This window comes from Scomber japonicus, chromosome 1, assembly GCF_027409825.1.
Source record: "Scomber japonicus isolate fScoJap1 chromosome 1, fScoJap1.pri, whole genome shotgun sequence".
NCBI lineage: Eukaryota > Metazoa > Chordata > Actinopteri > Scombriformes > Scombridae > Scomber > Scomber japonicus.
The window spans coordinates 24,557,828-24,578,401 of record NC_070578.1 but is presented as its reverse complement, the minus strand read 5'-3'; the positions used below and the strand labels follow the sequence as shown (position 1 = coordinate 24,578,401).

The following is a 20,574-nucleotide window of genomic DNA, read 5'->3' as shown; positions in this document are numbered from 1 at the left end:
AAACCCTAAGGTGTGAATTTATTCCTTCTGCATCAACTGCTGTTGGTCTGTTGTTCTGGTCCAATAGTATGATACGGTGGCCGAGACCCGCCATAGCTGCAAATAAAAGTAACGCTGCTGCAAATAAAAAGAAACGCTGCTGCATATAAAAGAAACGCTGCAAATAAAAAGACACACCGCAGCAAACAAAAAAAACGCTGCAAATAAAAACAAACGCCGCTGCAAATAAAAGAAACACCACAGCAAACCAAAAAAAAAACACCGCAGCATATAATAAAAAAAAACGATGCAAATAAAAAAAGACACAACGGAAGTGGATTACCGGGGACTGTTTTTGCCGAAACACCGGAAGAAGAAACAACAGCAACAGGACTACAAATTGGAAAACGAACTAGAAAGTAAGTGAAAATGGTAGTGTTTGAGGGTGACTTGTCTGTTTCAGCCAACATGGGGATGAGGATCGGAACTGCAGACACTTAAAACACACTGTTCCGCCTACGGGACGGGTCGTAGGTTGGGAGGTAGCCACAAGTCCTTCTGAATGTTTTAAACACCAACCCTTAAACATATATATTCATGCCGTACATTGTTAGAAAGCATAGGTTGCCCTGATTCATTCAAGACCACTCACGAAATATATTGGTTGCTCACAGCCGTAATAGTATTCAGCCACTCAGCTAAAGTAAAAACAGCTATAATCTCTACATACCTTCAAAGTCTTCCCTTTATCCACAACGATCATTTTATGACTCAGGACTTTCTGTACAGCTCGCCAAGTATCCATTCTTGTGAAATATGAAATCCGTTTCCATAACATCGAAATACTTTCCTCAATATGTCCATGTATTTAGTCCAACACGTAACGTAATAACACAAATAACAAACCATATACGGTCCCTTTTACGTCTTTTCCTGACCTACACGTACAAGCAACAACAACGACGACAGTAATAAGCTGCCGGAACTATGTAGCCGTCAGTTGTTTCCACTGTCGTTAGTGGTCTCCCCGTGTTAGCCGAAGCTAACAATACACCGGCATTCTCCAGTTCAACTTCAAACCTGGGGCTACATCGCCTGACCAAATAACACATTAAAAAGTACATGTAGCGACATTAAACACTACCATTTTCACTTACTTTCTAGTTCGTTTTCCAATTCGTAGTCCTGTTGTTGTTGTTTCTTCTTCCGGTGTTTCAGCAAAAACAGTCCCCGGTAATCCACTTCCGTTGTTTTTTTTTTATTTGCATCGTTTTTTTTATTATATGCTGCGGTGGTTTTTTGGTTTGCTGCGGTGTTTTCTTTTATTTGCAGCGGCGTTTGTTTTTATTTGCAGCGTTTTTTGTGTGCTGCGGTGTGTCTTTTTATTTGCAGCGTTTCTTTTATATGCAGCAGCGTTTCTTTTTATTTGCAGCAGCGTTTCTTTTTGTTTGCAGTGTTACTTTTATTTGCAGCTATGGCGGGTCTCGGCCACCGTAGTATGACCCAGAGTGAGATGTCTCTACAATAACTGAATGATGTATCGCAAATTTTGTACAGATGTTTATTGCCTGTGAGATGAATGACTTTAGTTATCTTGTCACCTTCACCGAGCACCACACAATTCGTTCTTTTCTAACATTTCATCTCATTACAGGTTAACGTGAACAACTTCTCAAAGTAATGAGTGTCCTATCTGTATGACACACGCTAAATAACCTATATTTCTAATACAGTTAACACTAATGCTAGCTGTAACAATTGGTACAAACCACAGATTGTATGTCTATGGTATATGTTAGCATGCCAGTGGTAGGACAGCTTAAAAAACATTCTGGTTTATTTGAACCTGGTGTATTTCCCATAAATGTGGGCACTGTAGAACTAATTTTGCTCTCATCAGCTCAACTCACCCGTTTAAATTTGATTGAGTTAAAGGTTTCAGTGACAGGTGGGTGCTGTCACAGATAAGTCACTACCATGGTGACAATGTTGGTTAGGTAACTTAACCATGGTGTACCCCCAGATTCACAGAGTTTAGACGTAGCTGTTGCTATTTCAGTGTGTTCAGATAATGAAATTTGATTGTAGCATTTTGGTCGTCAAAATGTTCAGTGTTTGGTTCTACTAAAAGGACCTCCAAGGAGTCAGATGTGCATTTTTTTCTGGTATGTATATTTTATTTTAAAGGTGTGATAACTGACATTGAGCCTCACTGTATATCAGCTATCAGAGTTATGATGACTGGAGCATACACACTCCCTCTGTGTGTGTTATCTGAGCTTCTCTTTTCTTTGTTTGGTGGCCACACTGAACATGCATGTAATTGCATTTGAGTGTACACGTTGGTGCCTGTGACTCTGTGTCCTACATGTCCAGATGTCCATTTCTGAGATGGCGGTTGCATCAAACCTTCTCAAATTACAGCTAAATAGTTCTCTCTCCTCCTTTCTCTCAAACTCTGTCCTCTTAGGGCCCTATTTTAACGATCTATAGCACATGGCGTGAAGCGTGTGGCGCAAGTGCCTTTCGGGCATGTCCAAATCCACTTTTGCTATCTTAACAACGGAAAAAATGGTCACTGCGCCAGGCGCATGGTCTGAAAGGGTCGGACTTAAGTCCCCTCATTAATCATAGGTGTGTTTTGGGCGTAACACGTAATGTAAACCAGACAGCGCTGCAGAACCTTTTAGCACACATTTTCTTGTTATTTTACCTGTTTAGTAGCAAAGGTGCAGAAAGAGTCCACAAGACTGGTACACGTGTTTTTATGTCTTTTGCAGGTATGTTTCCTTTGTTAAATGTAATTATTTTCACTGCGTTTACCCCACATATACAGTGTTTTGTTTTGTACACTAGGTGTCACTGTTGTCATATTGGTTATTATGGTTTGAGATCTATTAGTTAAAAACGTGTAAGTGTTTTCCTGTCTGTTTTAATAGGTTTTAGTGTAAGAGTGCATTTCTATGCATTGTAAAAGAAAATCAATTAAATCACACAGTGCTGTGTTGCATTGATGAGGGAGCAGAAAGTGCAGAAAGAGTCCAGAAGACTGGTACATGTGTTTTTATGTCTTCTGCAAGGAGCAAAAAACTGCAGGAAAACAACCCCTGATTCATCATTATTCACACCTGATCCAAGCCCGTTACACATTACTGACCACACCTCATTTTGAGACCAACACGCCCATAGGCGCACAGACTGGTGCATTTGCTATTTAGAAAACGTGGGCGCAGGGCAAGAAAATGACAACTGCCCTGGGGGAAACTAACAAAGACACATGCACCAGCACCATGCCCACTATCCGCTGTGTGCTGACTGCAAGATGGGGCCCTCAATGTTTACAGTCCAATTAGCAACTTGAAACAGTCCAGATGATGTTTCAGCTAATCTCTATAAACAGATATACTGTATGCATATGCATGGAGAGATATCAATTTTAAAAAAGATCACTCGTCATCAGGTGAAAGCCAGTGAATTCCAAGATTACATTTCAGCCAATGCTTTCCACCTTTTTTGCTCTCCACATGGACTTTTTACCTGCATTCAAGAAAATCCCACTGAAATGTGTTCGGTCAAAAGTCTCGGACTATAAACAGAAACCGGACACCTCTGGTAGGAAAAGCTTGCTCTGTTGCTTACAGATTCTGTATTTACGGCAGCGTATTGCTGCCACGCCAGGGGGGAAAAACGGATCAGTGTCACGTTTCACGTTATAACGTGATAGTATCATGTTATAACATAAAACTTTTCACGTTATAACGTGATAGTTTCTTTTTATAACATAAAACTTTTCATGTTATAACAAATGTTTCACGTTGTGGGAATGAGGAAACGCTGTGTGGAGAGCGGATTAATTGAGGAATGTGGCTCATTTACAGGATTTGATCAAGTCCTACTTCATGCTTGGGTTGAGACATGGCGAGATTCTACTATTGAATGCGGTGGATGATATTGTGCGATTTTGTAGAAATCTCAACAGTGGGGTATCCGTGTTTTGGGCCATGGTGATTAGGGCTGGGGCGATCTGCAATCAAATCATATATTGGCGATTGGAGGATTGCCAGGCGATTTGCTGTTTATCAAGGCAATTTTTGTGCATTAAGAGATGTTTCTGAAGGAAATACAAGCCCCGTTTACAAACAGACCTACAATCCACTTTCTCTCTTCTCTTCTCTCAGCGCAGGGTACACTGTCAGCCAGCCCTGTGCTGACAGTGACAGGGCGCATCTCTTTGATCCGAACAGACACAGCCCGTTTGCTCATGCTTCGGGGTCGTTCAATAGAGTAATTGCAAGTAAATATTGTTTTGATGTTTAACTATTGAAATGTTCACACAAGGGCTCTCATAAATTCCTACAGTGTTGCGGGTTAAAAGTTAATGACAGCGACTTGAAGTGAGGAGGAGCAATGTCATGACCAATGACATGAGGTTGTTTTGAGTTTACAAGATCCAACACATTTTGAGGCATGATTGTAATAAGAGTTTAATGATTAGTTGATAATTTGATTGAACAGAAAAATAATATGCAACCATGAAAATATAAAAAATAAAAATGTATTTCCATTTTTAAGCAAAAATACGGGCCCAGGGCTGAGGTGTTCATTCAGACTGGCACCTTGATGTGTGAATGAACAATTAAATACAATCCGATCTTTGCCATTATGACGAACCATGTGATGTGGTATGTACCAGGAGTTGACACTGGCTTGTACTTCAGCAGAGGTGAGTTTGGTGACATAACCAGCATCCAGCAGCTTCCTAATCTCCTGGTTGTAAGTATCTGCTGACAGGATCCTTGGAAAGGCGTTTTTCAGTCCCACACAGGTGACCCAGCACTGGCTCCTTAGGTGAATGGAGAGAGGGAACATCTTCTTTCCATAGCAGAGGGGTAGCATACCTTATGAACACCATCCACGTCCACCCTGATGGTCTTCTCTTCCAGCATCCTAACTGCTGTAGTGTCCTGCTTAGACCGAGTGATGAGCTTCTCGTTGCGGTATGGGAGGACATCCATCTGCCTGAGTTTAGTCACATGACTGGGTGTTAATAAGCAGGCACTGACAGGGCAGAAGACTGGTGCATAAGGACTTTAGCAGGGCCTTGGAGCATCCAACCAAGTCATGTCTTGAGTGCCGCTGGTCCACCTGAAGGCCCTAGGTGCACAGGCTCGACTGGAGTGAGAAGATGGGGATAGTCTGAACCAATGAGCAGCAGCGGTTGTACCTGACTAAAGGAATGCAGGGGGAGGCCTCTAAGGTGACGGTAAGTCTTCTGTGGCGCTTCAACTGGATGAGAATGTTTAGAGCCAATGATGAAGGTGTAAATTGTCAAGTAGTGACGCCATTGCTATGCATCGGCGTCTTTGTGTACCTGCCAGAAACTCTGCCTGAAAATCTACTTTCTACCAACTTTCCACCTTGTTTTTATCTGGTTTAGGCTTTTCGACACTGGTGTTTTAAAACCATCTTTCCCTGGAGAAGGACTTCCCTGCATTGGATGAACATCTGTTGACGAGATCTGCCAAAACAACATAGGAGGACAGTTGCACACCGCCTTACTCCATCAAATAAAATCCAGAACTGCCGCGGTGAATAAAACTCTCTTCATCAGCTCGCTCCAGACACTTCTCACAGTGCAGCAGAGGTCTCTGATTGGTTCAGTGCATCCTGCCATTAACTGGTCATGTGTGCTCAATGCACATTCATGTGAACACTATGTGCAAGGTAACAGGCTCTAGGACTGTGCATGTGAACTGTGAATGGGAAATTGGTGATGAAGGGCTAAACTTCTGAACACATTTTGTACATATTTTATAGTAGTAATAATAATAATAATACATTTTATTTAAAGGAACCTTTCTTGGCACTCAAGAACACCGTACAGAATTACTGAAATTAAAAACACATTAAAAACACGTTTAAAAAGAAGCAACAATACAAATAAAATATAAAAATAAAGACATTAGAAAAGTGACAGAGCAATTGACATCAGATGGAATGGGCAGTTTTAAACAGAGGAGGATGGTGAGGAGTCTAGAATCAGCTGCCATAAGGAGGTCGTTGGTGATTTTGAGTGCTGTTTGGATTGGAACTGTTCATACAGGTTATTGTGGGATAGGTGAGAATGGAGTTGGGAAACAGCTGTTTTTTCAAGAGGGGTCGGCGCAAGGTTTTTTCAAGATTGGGGTAATGGCAGCAGTTTTGAAAGATGAGAGATGGTGAGAGAGGAGTGGATGATGGCAGAGATGAGGGGGACCAGAGAGGGGAGGCAGGCTTTAACTAGTTGTGTGCGGAGGGGGTCCAGTTGACAAGTGGATGGCTTGGATTTCTGAATGAGTTCTGTGATTTCTGAGAGAGTGGGGAGCTGGAAGGAGGAGAATGAGTGTGTGAATGGGTGAAAGTTGGCTGAGATGCTGAGGTGAGGATTTGTAGCTAGGTGCTGGTGGACATTCTTGATTTTGTGTACAAGTGAAGGGGGAGAGAGTCCTTGGGTTGGATGATATTGTTGAGCAGATGTAGCATGTGTGCAAGGTGTGTTGTCAGTCAATCACAAGCTCTTTATTTTTCATGTGTGTACATCTCACAGGTGCATCCATTCGGTGTTAGATTATGCAACCTTTTATCTCATGAGGGACTGCCACCTGCAGTGACCAATGAAGGTTTTAGATCCTAAATACATGTTTGTGCCACTAGGGGGAGCTCGAGGACAGCTAAAGAGCCTCTGCTTTGTTTTAATTGGGTGTTTGAGGTGTTTATCATATCAGGTTCACTTGTGCTGAACCATAGCTTTAAATAAAAGAATCTACCCCAGAGATTCTCAGATGGTTGTCATTATTGTTCTCAGTTTTTTGGGGCTGCTTTTAAAACATTTACACACACAGCTGCCATGTGCTCATGACACATGCTTCAGCCTATGGAAGCTGTACAGTTAAAATGTTTTTTGTCATCATATGTTTGTTTGTTTTTTGTCATCATACGTTTTGTTGTGCAAAAAAGAAATGGCAGGCGATATATTTCGGTTTAGAGAGCACACATGGGTGGGAGTGGGCTCGTGATCAGCTAATTAACCGAGTTATTGTGAGAAAGATCGTTATTATTATCATTATTATTATTATTACATCATAATTGTGTTATGATGTAATTATTTATTATTATAATGAATATATAATGCTGTTAGTATTAGCAGGCCAGTAGTAGTATTCGCCTACATCACTGGTGTCAATATGTGTTTTATTGACATGCAGAAATCGTGCAGTTTATTTTGCAGGTTTCTCACAGCGTTGTGAACGAAGCATTCAGCAGTCAGCTCTTTTGTTTCGAGAGCAGATTCAGCCTGCGTTGGGGGGGTGGCGGGGGGCTGTCTGTGGGATTCAGCAGAGTGAATAAGGAGGAGAGAGAGAGCGGGATGCTGACAGATTCCTGATAGATGGTTAAAATGGCGAAAGCTTGTTCGACCCCAGCGAGCCACCAAACTGTAGCACTGTAGGTCGGAACATGTAGTAGCCGGAGCTGGAGCTGGATATCAGTGTGCTTGATTTTTTTAAACACCACCTCATTTATTCGTCTCACGTTGTTTTCTGCGAGTGCTGGAATATTTTTGAAGTGTTTAAATGGCATCCACAAGGCGCCGCCGCCTTGTATTATGCTTTTTGGGAATACTCCTTAACGCTTTAATCGGTAAGTGGCATTATCTTACTAACAATGCTGCAGGGTGTGATATCTTTGTAACAGTCTGCTGCTGTCCGGAACCTGCATGCTGCATGCTGCAAGCGGCGATAAGTGCGCTGCTGACCAGTAACCCTGAACTTGGTCCCTCTCCGGTGTCCGTTACTATTTCGGCAGTAAATACCAGTTTGAGGACTGGTGGAGGAGCCTTGACCACTGCGGAATTTACACCTGCAGTTTACAGAGTTGCAGCATTATTGTGTTAAAAGTTATGTTTCCATAATAGTGCAGAACACTATGGAGAAACTCTCCGTGTTGTTTCCCCAGCACCTGACATGCACCACTCGTTCAAATGGTACAAGATAGGGTTTTTGGATGTAATATTGCATGGCAGCCACGTGTAGCGTTAGTCAACAAAGTTTATGGATTGTTTTCATAGCAACAAGATTAAAAAACTACAAAGAATGAACTGCTGAAGGATGTCCACTGTGTGAGCCCTGAGAAAGTCACATTTGTTTGAGTTACAATCGCTGCATGTTTGTCTTATCTGTTTTCAGAGTGGTCTTCTTGTTGCCTCATGACTGCCTTTTTATCAGGTGTCTCAGCAGCAGCAGGACTACTGGTGCAGAATTAGAAACACAGTTCACATGTTATTGTTCATCACATGGTCTCCATATTACAAACTGGGCTGTTAAATGATGTGAGTAAGGGCAGGGCACTTTAACCTGTAGCAGAATATCTCTTTCAAACCTGCCAGTGATCTTTTATTAGGGCTGCAACTAACACCTTAGCTATCAGTTAATCTGTTGATGATTTTCTCCATGAATCGTTTTGTCTTAAAAGTATCAAAACATTATTTCATCTAACATAATTAAACCTAAAGATGCTCACTTTGTTACCATAGAAGACTAGCAAAACCATCAAATATTAACAATTGAGAAGCTGAAAACCAGTGAACTTTTGATACTTTGGCTTTTAAAAAAATCACAAGGAAGAGCTAATCAATTGTTGTGGATTACATTTCTAATTGTTTCAGTTCCATTTCAATTTATGGTTATATATATCTCCTAAACATCCTGACTTAAGTCTTCAAGCAAACTGTCAAAAAGCAGATGGAGTTTGACTTTCGTATCAGGGATCTTCTGAAGTAGAGAGTTCTGGACAGGTCAGTCATTACAGCACATCGCCCTGTAGCTGGGATGACAGTGGTTATTGCCCTGAGAATAGACCAAGGTTATTGCCTGCTGGGGAGAATATTTGTACAGATTAAATGTCAAGACTGTCCCTCTCCTCCTTTTCAAATTTTCTTTTTCGCCCCATTGTCCACTATGATAGACAGTTTCTCTCTCTATGTGAGGCCCCTTAATTCGAAGGCAGGAGAGAGTATTGAGTATTTGCAAAGCATACCACACAGGGACCCACAAAGGCCCCTGCTGGAATCATAAAGGCTTGTACACAGTGGTTCATAACATGTTCAGTCAGAGGATTGGGAACAAAAACTTCAGAAACAGAGCTCTGTGATGGATGTAATTCCGATCTACCCGTCGCATTAAAGAAATGAAGCTCTTTCAAGTGCACGTCTGCCTCCGAGATTAGATTCGGTTTAGATAAAAGCACTTCTTTTTTTATGACATTTTAAGCAGAGTCGATAAGAGTAAAAGGAAGCAATAAGAAGAAGATCAGCATTATATCTCTTACCGACTGGGGAGTCCAAAGTCTGAGGCAAGATGCATTAAATCATTCAGAAGATTTCACGATAATAAAAAGTGTGTTCATCATTTCCTTTGAATAGTTTCACTGAGAGTCTTTTCAAAGTCTTTTAAGTCAAAGAATTCAAGTGAAAAACACTTCATTTAACTTTATCTGCATATAATCATGCTTACTGAGACATCTCTGAAGATATTTTAATCCAAAGCAGCAGCACAGTAAGACTGAAGGATATTACAGTTGAATATATGTGTGATGGAAGACTGTAAACTGACAGTTTGGTGGCAAAGCTGATGTAGGTGAATTGTGCAACTGCTGCCCTGAATGTACAGTATACTATCAAGACAACACTCAGCGTTCTTGTGCGGCATATTACTCCTCACATTTGTCTGTGTTATCGTCACTGAGTTGTGAAAGCCTGAATGTTTGAAACTACACATTCATGAGCATTAAGGTGGCAAGCATAGAAAGAGTATTGATTAATAATATATCAAACAGAAGCTAAGAGGGGAATGCAAGTGTCAATGTTTAATGTATAGTCTTCCCTTTGGAAATAGAATAAATATTGCTTTTCAGCAAGACTTTATAGTCTTTATAAAAATAAATGGAGCTGTTCTGTTGATACTCTCCTCAATAGCTCAATTATACTGGAAACATGATTTGATTTAAAGTGAAATATACTGAGAACCTTAGAAAGGAGTGCTTAATAATCTTTTGAGGTCATGTGAATCATAGGTAGCATGCATCCTTGTCTTCGTTTGTGGAAATACAGTTTTACCTTTCTACCCACAGTTCAGTGCAGTTTAACGAGGTTAAATCAACAATCCATATCCAGTGTACAAAACATGATACACCTCATTTCAATCTAATATGATGCTACAGCAAATGGTTATCTAAAAATGGTTTGTCTTTCTGTATGCTGGGAATGTGAATGTGTAGTCAATGAGCTGCAACAGTTGGATGCTGAGTGAGCAAGGAGAGAATTAATTTAGCAATAAAACTTGTCTAAATTCATAGCTCATATATTTTGTAAAAGCACAACATTATTTTTATAGGGCTACCATATGATTTGATACCTAGCAGTTGTGATAGTAACTTATTATATCCTCATGTTGCTCCCTGTAAGAAGCCTATGGTGTGTCCTAAGCTCACATGTCTCTGTCAGTGATGCTTGTGTCCGCTAACTACATCTGCCTGTCAGTAGCTGCTGTGTGATCCTCACTTAACTGTAGCAGCAATAAACCTTTGTGCCAGCCAGCCACACGTATCTGTCAATAGTAAGCCAGCACATGAGCCACACTTAGCCAGCACTTGTCTCTGGTCTCACCCGCTAATCCTACATGCCAGTGTCTCTTCCCTCTGCATGGAGAGAGCATTAGGATGATGTACGTACGTGTGGGTCCCCTCATCTGACCATGGAAATCCATGCATGTGTAGATTCATGTCTGTGAACATGTGTTTCTGTGGATAGGCATGTTCTGGCCACCGGTTTCCACAGCTGTGCTCTCTCCTCCATCTGCACACCCTCTGGATGCTCAGCGTTCACAGATGACCTTAACCTAAACGGCACAAAGTGCATTATCCGGCTATCCCCTGCTTCTTTTGTCCTCTTATCTCCTTTGTCTCATTGGGTTTGTCTTATGATTCGGTGTTGTGTACAAAATGATTTTCACTGACCTTTTCCACTCTGTTGTTTGTAACCTTCTCCCCACCCTGAACTCAGGACTGCATTAGCCAGTAACTTTAACAACATACCTCATTCATTAGGAAAGACAAAGCTCAATAATTTCAATTAATTTGATTGAATTGAATTTTATTTAGACTATATTTGACCAAATCACAACAGAAGTTATCTCACTGAACTTTTTACAGAGCAGGTCTAGACTGTACTCTTTTTTTCTCATTGTTGTAATGGATGAAATTCTGAGTAATTGAAGTCATGAGGAAGTATATACATCAATGAAGCTGTTTAATCAACTTATCAACCACGTCCTAACACATTGAACACTGAACTGTTATTATCCTGTTTGCTGCAAGGCTTGATAACATTGACTTGTGTCATGTGACAGCTTTAAAAGCTGAAAATAGAAAGTCCTCAATACATTTCTGTCAATCTACACCCCCTTTTTTAACGGAATATTGAACATAAATCACTTTCATATGTTTTACAGTCTTGAATTTGTCTGGAAGCATTTTGTAAAGTATGTAATACTCGCTTCACATTGAGAATGATCCATGTTTTGATCAAAATGTGAAGTGTGACTGGCTGGCTGTGTGGCTGCGGGCTTTTCATATGCTATTCTTTTTCTCTGCTGGCTGCTTCCCGTGTGAAAACATTTGATCTTTGTTTGACCAAAAGAGTCTGAGCTCTGTGGCCAGCATCATTTTGGAGCACAGCAGTCCAGGCAGCAGGATCACTGCCTGCCAGCTAAGGGTTAAATATTTCTCCACTAGCACCCCCTTGTTTTTCACAAGTGGTAGCACTGATGTCTCTCTGGTCCCATGGCCATTTTACTTACCGTGCTTGTTGAGTGAAAAAAAAGGAGGGGGCCACATAAAGAAAGGATACAGTGCAAGACGAGAGGAAGAGGAAATGTTTCTTTGCATTATACTCCTTATGTGATCTTCACGGAGGAGTGTGTCAATGAATTCCTTGTCTGCACCTAAGGGGAAGTATTTCTCAGTTGGAATTTGAGGGATGAAGCCGGAGGTTCTCTGTTTTGACCCCTGCGCTTTGCCCCCCCTCCACTGCCCTCCCCTAGTCCCCCTCCCACCAGATTCCAGGGCCTGGGGCAGAGACTGGTAGTGCTTAGTCCATCAGCAGCTGAAACATGATACCAAGAGAGCCAGCTAAGCTCCTCTTTTATAGTACCAAGTCAGGTTAGGCTGTTTACATCCTTTCTTTATTGTTCTCCTGCTTCCCCCTCTTTACCCCCAGAAACCACAAATACAGAAAAATCTAATCTCCTCAGACCATAATAAAGTAGAAAACATCACCCCAGACAAATTAATTGATGTGGACAATCAGAGTGAACACAGTTATCAGAGTGAAAAAGTTTCTGCCACTGGTTAACTGGTGCAGTGCATACAAGGCTGTGCATGTGCGTGTGCATAGTACAAGAGTACACATGCTCAGGGTGCATTCAGTCTATAGACTATGAATTCTCTTGTGACTGTAGCCTGGAGGTAGCTCAGTCAAGGCTTTTTATTCATGGGCTGTAAGGCCTGGTGAGCTTCTATCAGTGATATAATACAAGGAGCACTCTTCCTGTTTGTGTAGGTGTGAAGGTTGATTGCAGTTCTTCTTGAACCTGGGTAGAAATAAGTAGTTATGGAAAAGGAATGAATGCATGACTTAATACAGCTTCAGTAAATAATTAGAAATTATCAAGATAAATAAAACCTGTTTTTTTACTTATAATATGTGAGACAGTTGTTTAAACTTTGCATATTGGCCTACTTGGCATCTCTTTCTACAATTAATGCTGCTACAAACTGATTATTTTCTTGATTCAACTATTATTTGTCTGTGAAAAATGTTCCCAGAGCCTGTGTTTACTCATCAAAATGTCTTGTTTTGTTCGAACCATTGTTCAAACCAAAAGACGATCTGTTTATTATCACAGAGGAGTATGAAAACCAGTCACTTCTCTGGTTTTATTGACTATATCAGTGTTTGTTAGATAGTGCTCCTCTCTATGAACAAGATGAGGTTGGTGTTTAAAAGAAATGCTAAACTGCTTAATAGATTAGATACAGCAAGTTGTCTAAGCAGAGCAGGGTAGCACATAGTATGTATAGTATACATAGTGTGTGCTTAACCTTTGTGTCGTCCTCCCAGGTCAAATTGACCCCGTCTGTTTTGACGGTTCCTTCCTTCCTTCCTTCCTTCCTTCCTTCCTTCCTTCTTTCCTTCTTTCCTTCCCTCCTTCCTTCTTTCCTTCCTTCCTTCCTTCCTTCCTTCCTTCCTTCATTCCTCCCCATTACCATCCTTCTTTCCTCTGTCCTTCTTTCCTTCCTTCCTCCCTTCCTCTTTTCCTTTCTCCCTCCTTCCTTCCTTCCTTCATTCATTCATTTCCTTTCCTCCCTTCCTTCCTCCTTCATTCCTCCCTTCCTTCCTTCCTTCCTTCCTCTCCTTCCTTCCTTGACTTGAGGACAACAGGAGGTTTAAAGACAGACTTATTTTCACATTTATATACAGTAGCTACCATCTTAACTCAGTGTCCACTTACCAGTATCTCCAGCTATCTCCTGTTAGTTGATGAAATGAAAAGCTAGTAAGCGGACCTTGACTTAGGATTTGTTTTGTCATGCTACTGTTTACAAGGTCAAGAATGATATCTCAATCTCAACTGTATTGTTATCTTTTTTTTCCCCCCTCCAGGTGTGACGTGCGAAGCGGAGCTGTCCTTCACCCTTGAGCCCAGTGACATCATCGCAGTACAGGAGCAGCCCCTCATGCTGCACTGCCAGGTGGACGGCATTCCCCCAATTACAACACAGTGGAGGCATAATGGCCTGCTTTTAACTCAGGACCAGTATCATAACACTTTCATCAATGGCTCTCTCCTGGTCAATCACTTCTTGAAGACCAAATCTGATGGCTCATCTGACGAAGGGGACTATGAGTGTGTGGCCCAGAATTCGTTTGGGCTGGTGGTGAGCCGTAAGGCCCGCGTTCAGGCAGCCAGTAAGTCTCTTCTTTTATCTTGTAATTATGCATTTTGAGGGCTGTAATAAGTTGTGTAAAGGTTTGATGTATTTAAATATGTTTACATGCATTCACTCCAAATCCAATTATGGAAATAGTCCTGCGAGGTTTGACTTCCATTCAGTTTTTCAGTCTTTGCATGTCAGCCATCAACTAACATGGTGCCATGCAGTCTGAAAGCCGGCTGGTTATAATCTTGAGACTTCATCATCTAAAATTATTTCATTATCATGAGATACAAACTTAATATTTTAGTCCCTTGTGTCAGAATAAGAAATCCTGATTAAACAATGCAGCTGTGACACAGACTTGAACTACAACCTCAACCACTTAAGTTAGATTAAGTTGTGATCTGTTGTCCCTACAAATGTAAACACTGTAATTAAAATACTGCCTTAATCAGATTTCAGTCCAATCTCTGTCTTTGGGGTATTGCTGTGCATGTAAATGTATTTAATATCCCTGGCAGTTGAGTCATTTGAATATTTTAATATCATTCTTTGAGTGTAATGAACTTTCTGATGCTCATCTACAGTGCTGTTTAGAAATTCAAGCCTTTTGAGTTTAGCATTAACAAGCGCTCATGCTGAGAGTATCCAAGCTGCTTTGTAAGAGTGCAATAAGCTCGAAGCAACTCAGCAGCCCACTCACTGGTGAAGGCATCAAGATCTTTTTTTTTCACTGGCTTGACCACCAAATCTCTTATTTGAAGTCACTCCAGATTAACATTTAGCTTTCAGCATTGTTGCCACGGTTAATTTACAACATGCTTATCATATCATAGTGAGACAATCTGACTCCTTCCTCCTCTGTTTGTCTGTCACCATCTTTACTTTTCTGTCTCATCTCTCACACACATACAGTGCATGTCTTAACTTACTTTAATTAAATGCAGCATCAAGGATGTGCACATTCTTCTGTGCGCACGCTGAGATGTTGAAGCAGCAGCTTTAGTGAAACTGTACTGCGCCACACTGTGCTGAGTTAAGACTTTTTGAATGCTCTGTTTTATATGTGCTGTAACACAGAGATGGACAAAGACTTGCAGAAGCCTGTTGATTCTCGGGCTGTGTGTAGACAGCATACTGCTGTGCTGTTGTGGCCAATACAGCTTTTCCACTCAGTGGGATAGGGAGGTTAGCATGGACGTCTCACTGGCCAGAGCGAAAAGTCACTTCAGCTCAGTGGCTGGTGCTGTCAAACACATGCAACCTTTTAAGGCCTCCCGAAAGGGCTTTTCTCTTAAAGGTCAGCTTGCAGAGGCCATTTTAGCACATTTTTTAAGCTTATTTATCTGTGAAAGTAATCAATATGCCACCCTACTTTTACATACCTGAATTAGTTTGAGTGGTAAGAAAGCAGGAAATGAAAATCTATAAATTTCCGAGCACAGGGGGCATCACGTGAACAAGGCGCAGAGAACACAATAGTGTTATCATGATGATTTGTGCTGCAGCAGTGTCAGGATATTATTTATAGTTTCAATATCAGGTAGGATTGTCGCATTACTCACTTGAAGTTTTGGTATGGTATTTTCTTGAAACCTGCCATGAAAAATTCTTAATCACAGTGAGAATCATTTTACTTACCATGTACCTCAAAATGTGCTCTGTGGTGCATTTGGAAGTTGGTAAACAATTCAACTATATACTTGCCTCAAAGTTGGCTTGTTCATGTGTTTCTCATACACTGTTATAAATAATAATTCAGTGAGAATATAGTGCCAGCTGGGATTTTGTGTAATTGGTCTGAATCTTTGTAAATTAACTCTCTGAATACATTGAAAAAACTTTTTTTTTTTTTCAAATTGAATTGAATTTTGGATGTGATTTTTGTTCCAATGCAGGGGTTTAATATGAAGTTTTAATGAAGTGAAGAAGTATGCCATCGAAGAGCAATGTGCTGACTTTCATCTGTTTCATCAAAATGTAAATTGAATGAGGAGTGTGATGTGAATACACATTTAATCTCTGCTGTAAACTAACTTGACCTGGAACAGGTCTGTTTGAGTCATAGCTGGAGTTGAATCAGTCATGGTTCTGTTACAGCTGGGCTTTGCTCTCCTGTAGACCTGTTCCCTCGTTTCCCCCTAACTTGTATTGATTAAGAAGAGACTGAATGATTACTCAAAGTCATACCCCTGACCTCTGACCTTTTGGGCAGTGTTAAGCAGTCTTTTTGAGGGGTGTTGAGGGGGACCCTGCAATAACGATACTCCCTCCCATCTTAATGGAGTCTCACTTCTATAAAGGCAAGCAAGAAGCCATCGCTGTGAAAATAATCCTCCAGAGACCCTTCAAAGGAACTTGCAATATGACGATAAAATGCCCCTGCATTAACCATCATTTGCCGCTAATAGCTTCTGCATTTTTGAATAATTGCCATGGAAGAGTGTGCATTTTCAATTTCTCTTACAATAGAAGAATTCATGGGAGCCTTGTTGCACCTCTAGATGCACTGGGATTGTGTGTTTTCTATGTTGTGTCACATAAGGAAAGTCACACATATTTGCCTTTCAGAAGTTGGCAAAGTATCTTTTGTACTTGCAGCGTTGCTATTACGTCATCTTGATCGATAGCACTGGAAACTCTGGGTTAAATTTGTACTCTTCTGAGCTCTTTGCTTGCTGTCCCTTTTCTTGCACCTCTAACCCCTAAATTCCACCGGATGCGTCTGTGGTCCACCTCCGTTTCCATTCTAGTCAATGTGTGTACTTCCACCAGCTGTGGAATGGCTCCGGCAGTCCGGACACCTCCGGAGGACATACGCAGAGCTTCTATTTTTGCCGGATGCTAGATCACGGCGCAGCAATTCAGCACAGAGCAGATCGTGCGGGACAGGAAGTTGAGCACAAATACAAAATAAAAAACGTCAGTTTTTTTCAACGGTTTTGAAAGTAAAATACACTGTGTTCACAGTGGATCATATTTCCCAGCACTATACCTTGAAAACAACAAGGCAGTTCAACAGATGAGCACCCCTACTACTCCTCCGAATGGATGTGTTGGTTTTGTGGTTATCTATATAGAAAGTACATCCTGCTATATCGCACGATTATCCATGAATTCGGGAGATCGCGTGGGTCCTCATGGCTCCCGCTGCCTGCCAGAGCCGGGCAGAGCCGCAACACAGACGGAGGCGGTGGGTGTTGACGGCCGGTAGAGTACAGAGCTGGAACGCAGCGCAGCCGTTCTGGAGCGGATCCGGATCCAGTGGAATTTAGGGGTAAGGCTCCAGTTTCTTGCAGCCACCTCCTGTCCAGTACAGAAGGTCTCCCCTGTTGATCAAACCTTGATTTGTCAGACTGTTACGTTTTAGGTGTTTAAAACAAGGTCTAACTGGATCTTAATCCATTTCAGAGGTCGACACTGGACGAAAGTTATTCGGGACAAGGTATTTAATGTATTAAGAGAGTTCGCCCAGTAGTATGAGTACATGTTTTCCTTACAGAGATCAGTGAATAGTGTTTATTTCTTTTTCTATTCCAAGTGTTTGTTAATGTTGTTGCGCTCTTTGTGTTTTTGAGGTAATTTGCTGTGTTATAGTCCCTTTTACAACGGAGCTCTGACTTGTACCACTGTGATGCAATGGCTGGTGTGATTACTGAAGCCTCTTTATAGTCCTCCCAGTGGATAAAGCCTCCATCCTACCCTCCACACTACTACCCTCCATAAATTTCACTTTTTATTTGCTTGACAACCATTTGTGTGAGCTCACTGTCGGGGGCTGGTGTAGGACGGACTCCCCGTCGGCCTTCTAAATCGGCGTTCGGTCCAGGAAACACTTTTTTCTCCTAAATGTTATCTCTTTGATGGTCGGTTTCTTTCTCTGCCCCTCTCACTCTTTCCTCAATTTCTCTAGGACCTCCTCATTAGCTTAGGTTCAGGAAGCTTTTCATCATTTGGATGAATGACAAGCCTGGTACAGTGGGCCCGGCCAGGACTCCTGCCCCTCCCCCACAGCACACCCACATCACCAGGCAACACACCACAAAAGCCCCCTGTTACAAAATAGCTTTTAGGATCAATTGAAATGACTTGCTTTTGTCTGTTTGTCTGGAATTAATTGGAAACAGTTGAAGCTTTGTTAGGAAATAATTTATTTTTTTCCCCAAGTCCCATTCATATAGGGCGACTGCAATTGACTTCAGGGAACACTGGAAAAGATTTGCAAACACAATATGAAGTGTGCTGCTGAGAAAAGGCAAATTCAGTGCAAACATGAGGAAAATGAAAACCCAAATAGTAGAAAATACAATAAATCCAAGGATAAGCATCATGTGTATTATTTACCTAATAATGTTGCATGAGTCATGATATATGAAGGCCCTGACTGCTGGATGATCATTTCTCCCTTGTTAAATTCTAAAATCGTCATGGTGAATTGTGCTGCCATTATAATAGTGGGCTTCTGAATGAGACCCTAATGAAAAAGAAGAACCCGGGGGGCTGTAAAGGATGAGATACAAGAAGACAGAGGATGCCTGTAAAAGTGTCTAGGTTTATATCAATGCTCATTTGTGTGAATTTGACTCCACTCTAGGGTGTGAATATAAAAAATGGGCAGAAAAAGGGTCTGATAGAAGGTACGTGTGGCAGAAGATGAGAAGTTGCAACATGCGACTTCAGAAAGCTGCGTGGACAGATTGCCACCAGCAGCGACTCAGACTCACGCTGCAGTTAGTGAGAGTGATTTATGGGGAGCTCATGTTAGTTTGTACGTGTGCACGTGCGTGTGTTTTGGAGGGTCGATGGTGGCTCTCCATCACCCTCCGACCTTCCTGTCCCCACCCCTTTCATGGCCTCCTGCCTGGATGAATGCTGAAGCGCCATCCCTACATCTCCTTGTGGCTCCCTTTGTCTGTGAGCCAAACCCCGCCCTCGATCTGCCCCCCTCCCCTCCTAGCCCTGCTCTTCTCTGCTCGCTTGCCACGAAGCAAGTCATCTCTCTGCCATATAGATTAGCCAACTTAATGCCGTATAAGCTTGTTTTGACATTTAAGCACAAAGCCTCTTAGTGTTTTCTTTTACTCCTTGTAAAATCCAGATAACTTATCTGTGAAGAATCTATTGCACATTTGACATTCAAGTGTTAGTTACTTCATCTTGACTGTTGAGGAAAAGTAATATTATATAGTACAGTCATTGCTGTATTCCCCGCACTGATACTACTCCCTTCATTGATATTCCTGTCTTGAAAATATCACAAAGTAGTAGTGCATGTGGCCTATGACTGCGCTGTCGTTTCTTTTGGGCAGGTATGTGGGCTGATGTTAAACCAGAGTGTTCCCTCCTCCTTGTGTGTTCAGCGCCCCTCCATCTGTCTGCCAGTGTGTCAGAAGGATTGAGGAAGAAAGGAGCTCTTTTTTCCTTTTTTCTGTGCTGGTGAGGCAGGCTGAAGGGATGAGAGCTCTGACCTCTTCTGTGTAATTACAAAAGAAGCTGGTTTATTACAGTACACCTGCAAAGTAAATAATCGGATCTGATCTGCCTGCCTGTGCATGCTCTATTTGAGTTTATTCAGACTTGGCAACAGTCAAAATGGTATTTCATGACTTGTTTTAGAATATCGATCAGCTTTTAAGAATTGGTTTGTGAGAGATAACCACTACCAATCTCATTGACTCACCTTGCTGTGCCTATACATATGCTGCTCGTCCTCTATGGGCTATGCTTTTATCACAGGGTTGAATAAACAGCTAAACTGAATACCCCTGATGAAGAATATGAATGCATATTTAAATTGACAGATGGTTAAACTTCAGTTCTCTTATAGGCATGAGGCCTATAAATGTGAATCGTCATTATTTGTGAGGATGACAAAACATTGACCTTCAAGCAGTGGAAAATAATCACAAAGGGATCCCATTCTGCCCATAGCATGCCTTATCATATAGTAGTTTACTGTATGTCTTCATATGATGGGAAACAATAAAATGAAGTATAAAATTTGATTTCAATCCAATTAAGATAGTTTTAGCTTGATCAGTATACATTCATTATCACTCTGTTTATAATTTGTCACAGTAAAAAAGAGCAAAACGAGTGTCCACCGTAACTTGCTCAGTTCCATCGCCTTTATCTCCAAATGGCAGGAATGAACAACAAATACAGTAAAATCAAGAGCACAATGCTTGTTTTAGTGGTCACACATCTTGAGTTTTGTTGTCAGGACTTTAGCCATACACACAGCTCAACCTATGGAGAGCTTTAACAATCTTTTGTTAGAGGGGAGCTGCTTCATAATATGAGGGATGAGCTACTGTGCGGGGCAGAAGAGGCACCCCTATGCTCAAAAAATATCTGCCTGTGTAAACATCACTTGGCAAATCAAGCTACTAAACAGGGAAAAGAAGAGTGGTGAAACAGCTGGGTTTATAATATTGAACCGCTCGAACAAGCATTTCCTTCAGGCACTCTGCCCTCATGTTCGACATGGTTGTAATCCTATTTATGTCTTTCTCAGAGTGATATATTAATGGTTAGAGAACTTTTAAAAAACTGATTTGTTGC

General features: G+C 41.4%; 1 protein-coding gene across 1 annotated transcript in view; it reads left to right on the top strand.

Moving 5' to 3' along the window:
- The first annotated feature begins 7,589 nt into the window (after window positions 1-7,589).
- The window catches only part of igdcc3 (immunoglobulin superfamily, DCC subclass, member 3), a 59,400-nt gene continuing 46,415 nt past the window's right edge, over window positions 7,590-20,574 (top strand). The window contains exons 1-2 of the mRNA XM_053319653.1: window positions 7,590-7,656; window positions 13,736-14,041. Of these exons, the coding sequence (XP_053175628.1) occupies window positions 7,590-7,656; window positions 13,736-14,041 (373 nt within the window). The remainder of the gene's footprint in view (window positions 7,657-13,735; window positions 14,042-20,574) is intronic.